This window comes from Physella acuta, unplaced genomic scaffold (genome assembly GCF_028476545.2).
Source record: "Physella acuta isolate Inbredline_101_S28 unplaced genomic scaffold, ASM2847654v3 ptg000352l, whole genome shotgun sequence".
NCBI classification, from domain to species: Eukaryota; Metazoa; Mollusca; class Gastropoda; family Physidae; genus Physella; species Physella acuta.
The window spans coordinates 1-15,937 of NW_026731871.1; the positions used below are offsets into that span (position 1 = coordinate 1).

The 15,937-nt window shown below is 39.9% G+C and overlaps 1 protein-coding gene and 1 pseudogene across 1 annotated transcript; both read left to right on the forward strand.

The window, feature by feature from the left end:
* The first annotated feature begins 5,012 nt into the window (after positions 1-5,012).
* Positions 5,013-6,032, forward strand: LOC131941188 (putative G-protein coupled receptor B0563.6). The gene has a single exon (XM_059300206.1). It carries the CDS (start codon positions 5,013-5,015, stop codon positions 6,030-6,032), a length of 1,020 nt encoding a protein of 339 aa, XP_059156189.1.
* Positions 6,033-10,561: 4,529 nt separating this feature from the next.
* On the forward strand, positions 10,562-12,385 carry LOC131941185 (putative oxidoreductase YjmC; annotated as a pseudogene).
* Positions 12,386-15,937: the final 3,552 nt, after the last annotated feature.

Genomic DNA, 15,937 nt, shown 5'->3' on the forward strand with positions numbered 1-15,937 from the left:
AATACAATTATATAAAGACATGTATACAAAATTATTTCTTGTTTAATTATTTTTTTAAATATATTTTATTATACACTAAGATATACCATTATTTCAGTTTTTCACGGACGGAAATGACATCATGCAGTACACACTTGGCGAAACGGATGTGTTTGTTGTGAGCGAGAGCACTAGGCCATGTAAACAAGGAAACACGCTGGTATCTGACGTGAGTGATTTCATGGTATGAAAACATTGTGAGGTCAGCTTTAAGCCCTGCTATCTTTACGTTGTGTCAGGGCTGGGTGGAATTAGGTCCTACGGTATAGTATCCTGAACTAGAATTACTAAAACTATTTCATAAACCTGTTATTCATTTTTGAGTAATACACTTTAGCAACAACACATGCTCTGGATATTTTAGGGATAGCGTAAGTAATTAGCCTTCAAATTGCCTCCATTGAAGGTAAAGAAAAAATTAAATTTCAAGGCTAAGGGAAACAACCTATAATTATATTTCTAATATCTGCAAAAAAAAAAACTATGATTAAGTAACTTGCTATATCAAGAATATTATTTTTTCAGTTATTATGAATAATTTATTGTAAAACATTATTATACATTAATAAACATTTTATCAAAATTCTATTTAAAGTCTTAACTTAAACTTTATACGAACACTGTAAAATATTTTACAGATTGGTTTGCTTATCTTAGAAATCTCTTCTTATCATCATTTACTAAAACCTTCTAATGTTTTCAATAGCTTTCTATTCGAAATAAAAATATTAGTTTTTGATAAGACTGCTTTACTTCACCGATCTACTTCTCTCTCCTAAATTCCAATAAGGTTTGGCACTTCCTTGAACATAATTAAGTAACACGTGTCAGCATCTTATGCGCGAAATAGTCCGTTGACTCATCATTTTTAATTTGCATTCCGTCACCCTTGTCCACACATTACACATGAACAATACGCAAGCCAGCAGTAGTTTTGATTTTTTCGAGTTTTCATCTTAGCTGGGTTGCTATCCCTAGCAAACCAGCCTTAGGGGTCATCCATAAATGACGTCATGCTTTTTTTTGACGAATTTTTACCTCCCCCCCCCCTCCCCTCCGTCACACGTCGTCACAAAAAGCCAGAGACCCCCCCTAAAATGACGTCACACCTCAACCTACAACCCTCCCCCCCCCCTAAAAATTGCAGTTGAATTTTTTTTAAACATCGATATTTTTTCTAAAATCTTGTCTAAACTATTACAATATATTAAAACAGTTATCTAAAACGCGAAATAACGTCTAAAATTTCGTTTTCTAAAATTGCTTTTTTTATAATGCATAAGTGTAACGACCAAACATCTGAACCCCCCCCCCCCCTCCCCCTCATCACACATCGTCACAAAATTACGGACCCCCCTCCCCCCTACGAGTGTGACGTCATTTATGGATGACCCCTTATCAGGAGGCGTAACAACCCATTCCGACGCCGGGGTGAGATGATCAATTTTTTGCCCCCCCCCCCACTTAACTTTCCCCACCACCCCTCCCTGTTTATATAAATGTATTCAAGGTACCGAAAAAGCGCACCTCCCATATCAGCCACTACCCTGTCACAGTTTTTATTTTCGTGTCAAGCAATCGATAACGAAGTCCTTAAAGCCAACTAGCAGTCTACAGAGTTTCTTCCACACTTTTTTCTCCGGGGGGGGGGGGGCACTTGAAATTTTCGGGGGGCGGTAGACCTTTCTTCGGGGGCGGACACTGTTGAAAGTATATATTTTCTATATAAATTATATAAATTTCATTTCGTTCGGGGGGGGGGGGGGGGGGGGCGGTAAATTTTTTTCGTTCGCCCCCCCCCCCCGAAGAGATGCCTGGAAGAAACTCTGGCAGTCTATAGAGTTCCTTAACTTCGATTGTAAATAGTTCAGTCATGCACCTCAGATTGGTGTTTTTACCACACCCCGTCCTCCCATCGCTACGCCTCTGGTCAAAGGGGTGGGGTCAAACTAGTGAGTTGGATTGGTGTGTCAGATTTGCAGACCTTGTGGGGTGAGTGGGTCGGATAGGTGGGTCGGGTGAGTGGGTTGGCAGGTGGGTCTGGTGGGTGGGTCGGGTAGGTGGGCAGAGCGAGTGGGTCTGGTAGGTGGGTCGAGAGAGTGGGTCTGGTGTGTGGGTCGGATAGGTGGGTCGAGAGAGTGGGTCTGGTAGGTGGGTCGAGAGAGTGAGTCTGGTGGGTGGGTCGGGTGAGTGGAGTCAGGTAGGTGGGTCTGGTATGTCGGTCGGGTGTGTGAGTCGAGTGGGTCTGGTGGGTGGGTCGGGAGAGTGAGAGTGGGGTCGGGTAGGTGGGTAGGGTAGGTGGGTCGGGTGAGTGGGTCGGGTAGGTGGGTCGGGAGAGTGGGTCGGGTGGGTGGGTCGGATGAGTGGGTCGGGTTTGTGAGTCTGGTAGGTGGGTCGGGTGTGTGGGTCGGGTGGATCTGGTGGGTGGGTCGGGAGAGTGAGAGTGAGAGTGGGTCGGGTAGGTGGGTCGGGTAGGTGGGTCGGGTGGGTGGGTCGGGTGAGCGGGTCTGTTAGGAGGGTCGGGTGAGTGGGTCGGGTAGGTGGGTCGGGTGAGTGGGTCTGTTAGGTGGGTCGGGAGAGTGAGAGTGGGTCTGGTAGGTAGGTCGGATGAGTGGGTCGGGTGAGTGGGTCTTTATAGTAATTTAAATAGTAGTGTATAATTTATTTTCTACTTTTAAGTGCATTATTACATAAAAGCTTGTTTTTTACAAGCTTTTATTTAACTCACTTCCTCGTCAGTCGTCAGTCTGTCTGTCTAGATCGAAACGCCGGAGTGAAAATTCGGACAGTTCTACTTGACCGATACGATTCACATTTGGCACGTGGGTCAAGACATGAAGACAATGCAATCTGAAATTAAATTTGACTTAATTGGTTGCCTAATTAATTTTTTATGAATTAATTAAAATTTGGACCGAATTAGTAGGCATGTCTATCCAACCACACCACACGCATCATCACGTTCAATAGCTGCGCCATCACGTTCAGTAGGCGCGAAATGGTTTTTAGTCATGTAACACTATTGTAAATAAAACATGTAAAGTACTGAAAAAAAATTCATAAAAACGTTTTAATAACAAGCTTTTATGTAATGATGCACTAAAAAGTAGAAAATAAATTATACACTACTATTTAAATTACTATAAAGAAAAGCGTTGGTCTCTTCTCAAATATTAGTAAAGGTATCCAATAGGTACTAAAGTGACCCACGCTTTTTTTATAGTAATTTAAATAGTAGTGTATAATTTATTTTCTACTTTTTAGTGCATCATTACATAAAAGCTTGTTATTAAAACGTTTTTTATGAATTTTTTTTAAAAACTTTTTTAATGAATTTTTTGAGTAAATTGATCAGTTTGACTTTAAGCATTTGTTACACATATTTATCTAATATGCATCAGATTCAAACCATTGAACACAAAATCGCGTGTAACATACTTTCACTTTTCTGGTGAGCATCAACCTTATAATAAGCAATTAAAATATACACAAATAAAGTATTGGAATAGTATCATGTACGAGTATAATAGATATAACAATTAAAATATACAAAATTAAAGTATTGGAATAGTATCATGTACGAGCATAATAGGCGTTAAGTCCCTATAAAAGTAAAATAAAACGGTTCAAATTTAACCCCTTAATACTATTTTTTGTTGTTGAAAATCTGGTATTGTTCTAGGTGCTTACGGCACCAGGCCTATCTCCTTACCAAATATAAACTTATTATCGCATCTGCAAGTGGACGATCTAATTCAAACACTTGGAAAAATATTTAGTTTATATAAGACCTCTATCAGTCTGTCAGTTTTCGGTAACTTAAAACTCGATTATTGATGTTGAATTAGATGTCCAGTTAAATAGTCCACTTTGTCAAGAGAAATTCCTCTGATACCTGCCTGCAAATACCTGATCTAATCCAGGGTGGGATTAACAAACAGCGTGGCAGAATCCACTTTGCTTTTATAGATACAGATAAAAACAAGCCAAGTTAATTTCACAGAAGCGAAACAAGGAGGGGATGGAATGGTAGAGTAGAGCGGGAGGTACAATGGAAGGTTTCATTTTTTATGAATCCGTTATAAATTGTTGATGATGTCATTAGTGGTGGGGGGGGGGGAGGAGGAAGGGGGTGGCAGCCATTAGTTTCATAAAATAATTAAAATAAAATACAACCTACGAAACGGTTTAAACTGATATTTTGTCTGAGGCATATGTTTAAGTTTTAATTAGTCAAGCAATTAGCATCGATCAAACAATTTTTCTTTTTCTAACACACGAATTCTTTTTTCTAAGCTATGATAAATTACATAAATAATAATCATTTTCTTTAACCGCAAATTAAATACAGCTGGTTACTACATTCGAAATAATCTATTATTAAAATAATTTGGTCTTGTAAAAAAAGTTAATTGTTTTTTAATCACATTCATGGTGGAAAATATTCAGTTTTTTTTTTTTTGGTTATTAGATGATCTTGAATTATAAGTCAAATTATATGTAAGCAACAGATATTCAATATTTAAAACTATAATTTCATTAGTTTTTTTTTTAGCTTTTTGTCGCTGGATATATTGTCTTATTGTGTGTCTGAAATACATAACAGATGTGAATAGATGTAGCAACAATATATTGAATTTAAATAAAATAATATGAGATAAAGTTTTTTTTTTTTTTACATTTGAGATAATTTCTATTCGGTTTTTTTTTTTTTTTAAAATCCAGCCCAACCAAGACCTAGTGGACACTACATTAAAAAGTTGAAATAATTACCAAGTTGGGTGCAAAGATTTTCAGACTCGTGATTTACGCTATTCTTTCTAGCTTCAATTTAGAGTTCCTTCCGGGAATTCCCGTGTCTCTATAAATAGGTTTATTTTTAATGACGTCATATTATGATTTCCAGTAAATGTAATCTCAAAAAACATCTTTCAACCAACTATAATCATTGATGTGGGTTTACATCTATAACAATGTCATCAAATAATTTTTCCGTGACTTTTTCGAAAACCCCAGCGGTCAGCAGTGACGTCATCGGAAATGACGTATACACCGCGCTGGACATCTTCCTCAACTGCTTCGCCATCAACTTCCTGTCCCTGATTGGCCTTGTGGGAAACTTGATCAACATCCTGGTCTTGTCCCGCCACGACCAATCCCAGACGACCACCATCTTGCTGACGTCACTCTCCGTCATCGACCTCCTGTGTTCCTTCTTCCAGCCGTTCCGTCGTCTGCAGTGTCTGGTCGCCCAGTTCGACCCGCCCCTCGCCGCCTCCTACCGGACGTTCGTCACGGCGTACGTCTACAACCTCGTCGACATCCTCATGGCCATGGGGATATGTCACGTGACCGCCATCGCCGTGGAGAGATTCACCGCGGTCTTGTTCCCGTTACACGTGTCTCGCGTCTTCACCCCCTGGCGCGTCAAGACGTTGATCCTCGGGATTTACATCACCACCCTCGGGCTCCTCGCCCCCATGTTTTTTCGACTCACCCACGACTGGGGTTACGATCCTAAACTCAACACCACCGTCGCTAAAGTCGTCTTCAGCAAATTTTATGTCGAGAATTTCGATTCCTTTAACTTTTACACCCGCACCTTCATCAACAACCTTTTCTCAACAATACCACTTTTGATAATTTTCATCTGTTCTTCAGCCATCACTATTAAATTATCAACCGGGGACTCGAAAAAAATCATCAAAAACTCCAACGTGGATAAGTCTTCGAAAAAGATCAAGGAAGCTAAAGTAGCGAAGATGTTGTTGGCGGTGTGTCTGGTGACGTTCGTTGCCTACCTGCCGTCTGCTGTCATCTACACGTTCATGCAGTACGCCAACATCCCCGTTCTGCTGTCAGGGAACGTCTTCTATATTCTACAGAGCGCCATCTGTGTCCTATACCAGCTCAACGCTTCGTCCAACTTCTTCATCTACGTCACCATGAGTTCAAAGTTCGCCTCGACGTACAGGAGTTTGTTTAAGGAATAAGTAGTACAATGTGTTCTTCAATCGGAAAACTGCGCATACGGAAAATGCGCAAATACAAACTTATTTACTTAAACACTATTTTTTTTATGTTTCGTGGAAATAATATGTTTTGATGGCAACAATGTAAATGTGGTCATTTTATGTTAATGTCTATAAAATTACTATAAATGCTCGATTTAAGAAAACAAAAATGCCTTTGCGTACTGTTTTTGTGAGCAGTTTTCCGTTGCGCATTTTTCCGTTGCGCATCTTTCTGTTCACGGATTTCAAGATATGAAAAGATTGCAAGGTTATCGCCATGCTCAGCCGTCTTTATTTTCCGTGACTTGTTTCTTATCGAGTACCCGTCAGAGCTGGGCGGACTCAGAGAGGTTCTACGTACTAGCTTCTAGAACTTGAATTAATTTGAATACTTTATAAATGCGTTATTCATTTTTGAGTTCGCATTAAAGAGGCAGCAGAGTGACTGTGATTCTATAGCACGCCTAAGATCCAAGTCTAGGACAGGCGTTATCACTTGACTCTCTGAGCTAGCTGGACTGTCGCGGTATAGCACATACCCTAAGCGCGTGATAATTTACCCATGCTCTAAGGTCGTGCCCATATACCCTAAGGTCGTGCCCATATACCCTAAGGTCGTGCCCATATACCCTAAGGTCGTGCCCATATACCCTAAGGTCGTGGCCATATAATCTAAGGTCGTGCCCATATACCCTAAGGTCGTGCCCATATGATCTAAGGTCGTGCCCATATACTCTAAGGTCGTGCCCATATACCCTAAGGTCGTGCCCATATACCCTAAGGTCGTGCCCATATAATCTAAGGTCGTGTCCATATACCCTTAGGTCGTGCCCATATACCCTAAGGTCGTGCCCATATACCCTAAGGTCGTGATCATATACCCGAAGGTCGTGCCCATATACCCTAAGGTCGTGCCCATATACCCTAAGGTCGTGCCCATATACCCTAAGGTCATGCCCATATACCCTAACGTCATGCCCATATACCCTAAGGTCGTGGCCATATACCCTAAGGTCGTGCCCATATACACAAAGGTTGTGAAAATATACCAAAACATGCCGAATGGCGGAAAATAGTAAAGTTAGGAAGACTGGTTGCTGTCTGGACTGTTCTAGACTGTTGTCTGATGGTCGTGCTGCTCCCCACCCCCCTCCCCTCCCCCAGAGGTGCTGAAAGTCGCCGAGCAGAAAAAAAGGGTGTAAACAGATCTGATGCTCTGGTGAGTTTAACCCAGTAGTGTAAGTGCATAACATTTGGGAACCCCTGTAATTTGAGGGTCTCTGTTGGTGTCTGATCATGTACACCAGTCTATGCCTTTAACACACTAACAGACACACACACAGACTTACATACACACATACACACACATACACAGACACACACACCCAGACGATGGCACACACAGACACACAGACACACAGATACATGCAGACAAACATACACACACACACTGTTCTGAGCAGGTTGGATATTTTACAAGTAATTATTGGGTTCAAATATTACCTTCTATGAAAGAATACAACAGAGTTGAAACCAAGGGAGATAAACTATGATTTATTGCTAATTACTGTATTGTTTAGTAAGAAACATTCAAGCAACTAAATAATACGAGACAATTATTCTATAATTAAAACTACACACTAATTATTAAAATAATATCATTAAATCTATTCATATTTTATAAAGTTCTAAGTAAATGATTGTTAAATTTTTTCTTTCAAAACCAGTAGTTTTTTGTTCAGATATATCATATAAATTATTTCAAAATTCTTTATCTTAACCATTCGAATACATTGTTCGAGGTAGTTATAAATTTTTTTACAAGCTTTTATTTAACTTGCTTCCTCTGTCGTCAGTCGTCAGTTTGTCGTCAGTTTAGATCGAAACGCAGGACTGAAAATTCGGACACTTCTACTTGACCGATACGATTCACAGCTAGCACGTGGGTCAAGACATGAAGACAATGCATAGTGACATTAAATTTGACTTAAATGGATGCCTAATTAATTTTTTATGAATTAATTAAACTTTGGACCGAATTAGTAGGCATGTCTATCCAACCACACCACACGTGTCATCACGTTCAATAGCTGCGCCATCACGTTCAGTAAGCGCGCAATGGTTTTTAGTCATGTAACTCTATTGTAAATAAAACATGTAAAGTACTGAAAAAAAAATTCATAAAAAACGTTTTAATAACAAGCTTTTATGTAATAATGCACTAAAAAGTAGAAAATAAATTATAGACTATAAAGAAAAATATTTTTTTAAAAACTATTTAAAAAAACCTATAAAGAAAATTTCCCCCTACGGGGGGAAATTTTCGGGGAGGCGGTCTAAAATTTCCGGTGTGGGGGGGGGGGGGGGACACTGTTAAAAGTATATATTTTCTATATAAATTCCCCCCGAACGAAGAGATGCCTGGAAGAAACTCTGCTTACGAGTAATGTGGAAATGGATTTCCTCCATCACAATTAAGTATTACGTAAACAAGCTATGCACCATATAGTTCATTGACTACGACTACAGCCATATTTTCTTTCAAGACTTGCTTTAGCCAGATAAAATCTGCAAAGCAGCCGTTGTTTGATTTCTCGAGCTCTCTCTTGTAGATGCTCTGCTGTCCCCAGTCAACAAACCCTTATCTGCTCGGGGGTTCCAACACAAGACTTTTGGATTCGGCAAATATAACTCTGCCGCTCGACCACGCCGTTCCCCGCAAGCTCAATAACCACCACCGTTTTCTTTCAATATCACATAAGATTTTGATTTATTTCATATATTCATTTATTTATTCAATTACAGTACCAATTGTAGGCACGGAGGCCTTTTTTTCACATTGGCCGTTTTAAAATAAACAAATAAAAACAACAATTTAATAACAGCATTTAAAAAAAGCAATCGCATAGTAACGACATAGCAGTAACATAGCACTAAAAATGTGGAATAAAGAAATAATATTACATAGTTATAATACAAGATGAGATAAAATAAGAATATAATAGGTGAATGAGAAATGTTACAATGAGTCAGTTAGAGAGGTCATTAAATAATTGTTGTTTTAGTTTAGATTTGAATATATTTAGAGATCTAGATAGTTTTATTTTGTTAGGAAGATTGTTCCACAAATTCGAACCAGAGTAGGCGAAGCTATGTTTTTGGAAAAAAAGTTGTATTTGGGATCGGTAAATTAAGACGACGATTTAATTTTATGTTAAAAGAAAATAGGTCTGATAAGTAAGAGGGGGCTGTTTCGTGGAATATTTTATATAAAATAATTGCTTTAGTATATATAATCTTTTTATTTAATGGAAGTATATTAGTTGAAATAAAAGAATCAAGGCTACTAGACAAGCCAGTAGCCATTGGCATTGGATTGTAATGACGCGATACACATCGGATGTGTCGTGATATTTCAGAGGCGTAGCGACCCCTCCCGGCACCCGGGGACAAACTTTCGATTTGCCCACCCCCCCCCCCCCCCCCCCCACCCCCATATATTTTTTAATATTTATAATTCAAAATAGAAGCTAAAATGAGTTTATTTTGGCGCCCCTAGGGTCGGCGCCCGGGGACATATGTACCCCCCTCCCCGTCGCTACGCCTATGTGATATTTATATGAAGTAGCGTGTGTTGTTACAGTGTTTGAATGTATCACACGCCCTGTTTTTATTTTAGCTAGGATGGCAAGTTTGATGTTTTTGGGAAGGTAGTTGAAGGCATATATGCTGGGAGAAAATAAAAGGAAGGTTCATTGTGTGCACCAGTAAAATATATAACTGTGATTTTAATTTGAATTTTTTATTTATTTTTCCCTATTAAGAAGGGTTCGGTGAATGCCCGTATGATTCTGGTGGGGTTCAGTACCTCCAAAAGGTTAAGAACCACTCTTATGCTCTTGTGAGATTTTAACCACTAGTACCGGTAACTGAGATGGTTATAACGCCACTGGAAAGTAAATTTCTATTATTTGTAACCCCTGGAATCGGAGGGTCCCATTGGTTACCTACCTCATTCAATGTCTTTAACAAAAAAAAAAAAAAAAAAAAACTCTACGCAGATTGGATACTTAAAACTAGTATAACATTAAAAACTCTACTTCCCTCCCTTGAAAGAATTTACAAGATAGAATATTCACTAAAGGGAAAAAATCTATAATTATTTTGCTATTATCTGTTAAAACAGTTTAAAATAGGTAAATTTCTCACTATGTCAATACTATTATTTTATAATTATTACGATAAATTAATAATTTTAATACTTTTATCAAAATAGTACACATTTTATAACATTTGTATTTGAATGATAACTATAAGTTTAAACAAGAAAGTAAAAATTAGTTTACAATGTTTTGTCTTCTTAAAAAATTAAATGAAAATCCTTCTCACTTCTCTGTTTTCCTCACATCTGTGTTTACATAGGCCCACATAGGCTACTGCAACAGTAAAATATTTCTAGTCTGACAACAACGAGAACGTAATACATTCGTTTGATGAGCGTGTTGAAGATGGCGTCTAACGAAAGCGGCGTAGCCCGTGAAGAGATGCACGCCTTTGTACCAGGTGCATGGTCAAAGTGGGCACAAAACCGGACCACGCCAGTGCCTTGGCTGACCTTCTGGTGGCTGCAGACTACAGAGGTCAGTACAGTCATGGACTCGACAGGCTGGACATGTATGTGAAAGACATTGAGGCCAAGATGTGTGTCTGTGACAAGGAACCTGAGATAGTCAAGGAAACAGCGGCAACTGCATTTGTAGATGGAAATAATGTGCTAGGACCAGTGGTTGGAAAATTTGTGCACAGACATTGCAATTAAAAAAGCATAGGAAAGTGGACTTGGCTGGGTTTCTGCTAAAGGCTCAAATCATTTTGGTACAGGGGTCGGCAACCTTTTGAAGCGGAAGAGCCAAAAGTTACAATTTTCCCTGGTTTTAAAGAGCCACTAACATTTTTTTAATTTCAAATATTTTATTTTTTTATTAAGATTATTAGTATTTGTTCAAGGAGCTGGAGAGCCGCATCTTGATATCAAAAGAGCCGCATGCGGCTCGCGAGCCGCAGGTTGCCGACCCCTGGTATAGCAGGATGGTATGCCATAAGGGCAATGCAGCAGGGTATGATAGGTATGGCATTCACTAATATATCTCCATTGATGGTACCTACCAGAGCCAAGAAGACTACTTTAGGCACAAACCCTCTAGCATGTGCTGCCCCAGCCAACAATGGTGACAGTAGACATGGCTACTTCTGCAGTTGCTCTTGGAAAGTTGGAGTTGAATGAAAGAAAGGGGCTGGACATTCCTCTTGTGAGACTACTGGCAGGGCAACAACAAACCCATCTAAAGCCACAGGATTAATGCCACTAGGTGGCACAGAAGAATGCAGTGGTTACAGTAGCGTAGCGAGGGGGGGGGGGCGGGAGGGGACATATGTCCCCGGGCGCCGACCATAGGGGGCGCCAAAATGGGTTGGAAAAATAAATTGAAAGGTTGAGGGAGGTGCAAATCGAAAGTTTGAGGGGGGGGGATGCAAATCGAAATCTCGAGGAGGGGGGTGCAAATCGAAAGTTTGAGGAGGGGGGTTCAAATCGAAATCTCTAGGGTGGATGGGGGGGGGGGGCAAATCGAAAGTTTGAGGGGGGGGGGTGCAAATCAAAATCTTGAGGGGGGTGCAAATCGAAAAGTTTGTCCCCGGGCGCCGGGAAGGGTCGCTACGCCTCAGAGTGGTTACAAAGGATATGGTTTATCTATGATGGTTGAAGTCTTCTGTGGGATTTTTGGGTGGTGCAGATTTTGGAGGGAAAATCAGAAAATGGAAAACTACAGAAAAGGAGGCTAACCTAGGTCAGTGTTTTGTAGCAATCAATCCAGCTGCCTTTGCTCCAGAGTTCACTGATAGAATCACAGAACTGAACGACACATTGAGAAATCTTGAGCCAGCAGAGGGTGAGACAGAAGTTCTAGTACCAGGGGACCCAGAGAGGAAACATATGGAACAATGTGACAGACTTGGGGGGATCCCATACCACCCTAACCAAATTCAGCATGCTAGAGATTTGGCAACACAGTTGAATGTGGAACCTCTAAAGACTTTATAAATAGCTGAAGTCAATTGCTAGATACATTTATAGATAAAACATGTACAATGCATAAACTGTCCTTTAGACCAGGGACTATGTAGTTGGGGCTAGGTATTTGTAGAAATTATGTGGTCAAATAGAACACTGATTTTATTATGGAGCACAAGATTTTAATTGGTGGTTCGTCAGTTATTAGCTGTCCATAAATGCAGGTCTATTTCATGTGTTAATTACTTTTTGAAATACAAGTAATAACTACCCCTCCCCCTTTCATTTACAAATCACGTTAGTATGCGCCCTCTCAGGGGTGTGACATATTTATGGATAGTCCCATACAGTGGCGTAGGCAGGGGGGGGGGGGTTAGGGACGGTCATAACCCCCCCCCATAGACCCCTTGGTATATATATAAAGTATGAGAGGGGTGGAAATCGAAAGTTTGAGAGGGGGGGGGGTGCAAATCGAAAGTTTGTCCCCGGGTAAAAATTGGAACACCCCCCCCCCCCTTGAGATGATCCTGGCTACGCCACTGGTCCCATAGGTTGTTTTCAGACACTTTTGCACTTTATGCCCATCAGATGGTGTGGTTTCTAATGGACAAACTTATTGCTAGTATAGGATCAAAACATGTCTAAGAGAACAATAAATTTGGTACTTAGACTAATTTACGTGGGAATAAAATGTATGCTCTGTGTTAGCAAAGATACAATTTGTGCCCACTTTGACCTTTTTGAAGGGTAAGCTTTCAACAAAATTCTTCAATCAAATCTTTCTTGGAAGCTTGTTTTTAAATTAATAAATGATTATGCAAGTTTAGCTTAGCATTTATTTCTGTAAATATTTTTCTCTTGACTATTTAAAAAAAAGGGAAATAAGTCATGGAAGTGGTTTGAACATTTGCTTATCTTTGATAAGTTTAATTGTAGGAGAAAGACTCGGCTTTCACAGTGGTTTAAAAACAAAGGGAAAAAGAAAATACAATAGCTTAGGGTGGTGTCTATAGAATAAAGATAATCCAACCACAGCTACGGTAATTTTTTACAAAACAACCATCAAGTCAAAAATGAAAGAAAATTTACTTTTTTATTAACTATATAATTTTTTATTATGATCGGCTCTGGTCCCCTAAATGGCGTGCCCCCCCCCCCCCCGCATTGCGGGGTCTGGCGGCACTGTAGTTCCGCCCCTGCCTCGTAGTTGTTAAGTATGAATACTCGAGAAAGTTTAGGGGAAATCACTCCCGGTTGATTTCGTTATGAATTTACTAACTTTGCATATGTCCGCCCTAGAACAATGAGCAAGGCCGCTTTTTTTTTATTAATCTGGAATTTTCTTCCCTAGATGAGAGTTATAAGTTATAAGGTTGTTTTTAAAGGACGACACATGTGACATACCCAGGGGTAAGGGGTTGGGGGGGGGGGGGGGTCGGAGAGGGGTTCGGAATTTTGTGTCCATGTGTCAGGAGGGGGAGAGGGATGTTCAGAAACTGTGACGACATTTTTTTTTTCTATTTTAAAAATTAATGTTAGAAACAGAATTTCAGTGGTAAATTATTGTTTTTAAAAGACTGTTTTGTACATCGCAGTAGAAATTAATGCACTCGATGATTGCTTGCTTCAGTAAAAAAAAATTCAATTGTTTACAAAAAAAAAAAAAACTAATCATTATTGTGGTTTTAGGCTGAAGAGTGACCTCATTTTAGGAGGGGGGGGCATATCTAACGATGGATAATGGGAGGTAAAAAGATCGTCAAAAAAGCGTGACGTCACATATCATATGCTCTGCCGCCAGACCACACCATACCACACAAGCGCAATGTCCTACCAACGTTTTCTTAGACATCATCCAGGATTTGGATGATGTCTGATTAGATGATGTCTGATTGGATGATGTCTGATTGGATGATGTCTGATTGGATGATGTCTGATTGGATGATGTCTGATTAGAATTATATGATGTCTGATTGGATGATGTCTGATTGGATGATGTCTGATTGGATGATGTCTGATTGGATGATGTCTGATTGGATGATGTCTGATTGGATGATGTCTGATTGGGTGATGTCTGATTGGATGATGTCTGATTGAGTGATGTCTGGTTGGGTGATGTCTGATTGGATGATGTCTGATTGGGTGATGTCTGATTGAGTGATGTCTGGTTGGGTGATGTCTGATTGTATGATGTCTGATTGGATGATGTCTGATTGGGTGATGTCTGATTGGGTGATGTCTGATTGAGTGATGTCTGATTGGGTGATGTCTGGTTGGGTGATGTCTGATTGGGTGATGTCTGATTGAATTATGTCTGTAAGGTTTGGAATATCGTGCTTCATAATATGAGATGTGCCTTTAGGTTTACTGATCTACGTCTCATGGTGTAGTTACAAATGTAGGCCAAAATGTATCATAGATCATGTGTGTTTTAGGATGGATGGCATATTTGGCAAGCATGTTGTTTTTTGACAGCGTGGTTGAAGGCGTGAATGGTATGCAGAGGCGTAGCGACCCTTCCCGGCGCCCGGAAACAAACTTTCAATTTCGCCCCCCCCCCCCCGTCAAACTTTCAATTTGCAATTTGCCCGAGAACATATGTACCTCCCACCCCTGCCCCCCCCCCCCCCCCGCTACGCCTCTGATGGTATGAGAAAAATATTGGATACGTGCCGACCCGCGGCGTATCATATGCCGCTATTTAGTTGTTTTTTTTCTACTTTTCAGTAATTCATAATTTGTGAATTCGACACTACCAATGCTGCCACTGAATATATTTGCTTTAAAACACTACCCCCCCCCCCTTCTCCCCCCCTTCTCTCCCCTCCCCCTCCCCCCCCCCCCCCCCCCCATGAAAGCAGCCTTCTCTTAGTTACATCCTCTAAGTTTAAAATCGTTTCAAACTAAATTATCTGCTCCTAATAGCCGTCACCAAACCCGGCTCTACGAATGTAAACATTTAGCGTGAACCACAGCTCACCAGACCATGTGGGGGTGGGTGGTAGCGATAGAGAGGAAGAGAGGGGATTGCAAAGCGCGCTTGCAGCTTGTTTTCTAACGTCTCCCAGAAGAGAATTATATATATGGATTCTAAAAGAGTAATGCATTCAAAATTAGGTTTTGCGTTACCTTGCTTGAAAGAGTAATAAGTTAAACTAAAGGGATATAACCTAAGATTAAATTGGAAATATTTGTGGAAAACAGTCTGAAATATGTAAGTAATTTGCTACAACAAAACAAATATTATTTAATAAACATAATTTATTAATTGCTTAAATATTATTACAAATTAATACACATTTTTCAAAAATTTAAGTTAAACGTTTAGTATAACTTTAAATGAAAACAGTAGCGTTTTGTTTAGATCGTTTGGTTTTTTTTTTTTAAAATCCTTTGCTCACTGCTAATCAACATATGTGTCATCTAATTCATATTAATTATTTGAAATAAATTTGAGTGACTCCATTCTTCACTTCACTCATTGCGGGAGCTTACGGTGTAAACATTATATTTAACTGTATACATAAATGCTTTCCATTACATACCATTGACATAATAAAAAAAAAACAGCGTGATTCAGATTATACAAGATTACATTTTTAAATTTTAAGAGACAAACATTATAGGTGTACTAGCACTATTAGTATTTCTGCAAGGCTTACCAGTGTTCAATAGTCTTATCCATGCAGGACGAACAATTTAGTATATGCACCAGTGGCGTAGCGAGGTCGGGTGTCACCCGGTGCGGCGCATTGAATGTTGTCACACCCCCCCCCCCCAGAGGCGTAGCGACTCTTCCCGGGGAAGATTTGCA